The following is a 1,436-nucleotide window of genomic DNA, read 5'->3' as shown; positions in this document are numbered from 1 at the left end:
CACGTGCAAAGGCCCTGGGACAGGTCTGTGTCTAGCGTGGCTGGAGCAGAGTGAGTAACGGTGAGCGAAGGAGGAGGGGAGGGCACGGAAGGGCTAACGGGCGGGTCGTGCAGGGCCGTGCGGGTCTGGGGAGGTCGTGGACTGTTAGCCTGAGGGCGGTGGGCCGAGGGGCGGGGCCTAACTCGAGTGCTCACCGGCGCCCTCTGGTGGCTACTGCGGGGAGGACAGACTCGGGGGTGAAGGTGGGAGCTGGGGACCAGGGCGGAGGGCGGAGCACGATGGGAGCTCGTGGGGCCTGGCACAGCGTAAGTGCTCAGTATATACGTTGAATGAATAAATAAACCAATTAGAAGCATCGCTCTGACTACCGCCAGGGACAGAGTAAAGATGGATCGTCAGGATAAGGACTCAGTAGGTGCAGGGCAGAACCAGGGTTTCAGAAGAGCTGCTGGACCCCGTTTCTCAAGGCTCATAGAAGCTGGGCGGCGTGGCTTTGCCGGCTTCCCGGGGGACTCTGAGACGCAGGCTGGCCAGCGCCCCGGAGACTCACCTGGAATGGGCCGGCGGTGGTTCAGCTCCAAGCCCGGCAGCCTCATGGTCGCCTGGCAGTGGAGAGTGGGCGGGGCCGGTGTCCCCAGGGGGGGCAGCAGCCAGCGCTCCGTCACTCGGAACAGCTGGCCCTCGCCCTCCTGGGGCTCCTCCCCCAAATCGTGGTCCAGGGCCTGCACCCCCTCCAGCTCCCGGTCCCCCAGGAGCAGGGACAAGGAGAGGGCGTCGGGGTCGGCGGGCGTGACGTTGTGGGCCGTGCAGGCCACCTCCCGGTCCTGCCCGGCCACCAGAGCCACTGGAGAGACAATCAGCTGGTCTGGGAAGGCTGTGTGGGGAAAATTCGAGGTGGGTGGGCTAAGCCCAGATGGCCGAGGACGGGGCGTGGGGTGGGGACAGTTGGGGCATAGGGACTGCTGGTGCACAGAGACAGGGAAGGCCCAGCGGCCACACCCTGTGTGCCCAGAATATAAGGTGCTGGGGAAGGGTGCAGAGCAGAAAGGGCAGGAGGTCCCGGGTGGGAGGTTTAGGGGTGGATTGGGGGCGAGGCAGTGAAGCCTGGGAGGGCAAGAGTGGGGGTGGCGCGACGCCGAGAGTATGCGAAGGATTTCAGAGCGACTCAGGAGCTTGCCATGCAGGCTTTGAGCTGGGGCAGGGTGGACAATCCCCGGAGACTCTCTGGAAGAGGTGGCATAGGGTCGGAGACAATACAGGGCTGCTGGGTGGGCCGGGCTTGTGCAAAGGCGGGGAGGAGTGGAGGGGTGGGGCTCACCGAACACCAGGAGCTGCACCTTGTGCTGGAAGGTGAGGTTCCCGCAGGAGCCCACGCACACGCGGGTCCCCGCCGCAGACAGCGAGGCGTTTTGCACTGAGAGGACGCGCTGCCGGCG

The 1,436-nt window shown here is 65.7% G+C and overlaps 1 protein-coding gene across 1 annotated transcript in view; it reads right to left on the bottom strand.

The window, feature by feature from the left end:
• MADCAM1 (mucosal vascular addressin cell adhesion molecule 1) overlaps nt 1-1,436 on the bottom strand; it is a 12,687-nt gene that overhangs the window by 2,548 nt on the left and 8,703 nt on the right. The window contains exons 5-6 of the mRNA XM_006904161.3: nt 1,319-1,427; nt 551-874 (exon numbers count right to left, since the gene is read on the bottom strand). Of these exons, the coding sequence (XP_006904223.1) occupies nt 551-874; nt 1,319-1,427 (433 nt within the window). The remainder of the gene's footprint in view (nt 1-550; nt 875-1,318; nt 1,428-1,436) is intronic.

This window comes from Pteropus alecto, unplaced genomic scaffold (genome assembly GCF_000325575.1).
Source record: "Pteropus alecto unplaced genomic scaffold, ASM32557v1 scaffold30, whole genome shotgun sequence".
Lineage (NCBI taxonomy): Eukaryota > Metazoa > Chordata > Mammalia > Chiroptera > Pteropodidae > Pteropus > Pteropus alecto.
Note: the sequence above shows the minus strand (reverse complement) of the source record. Positions and strands in the feature narration are given on the sequence as shown.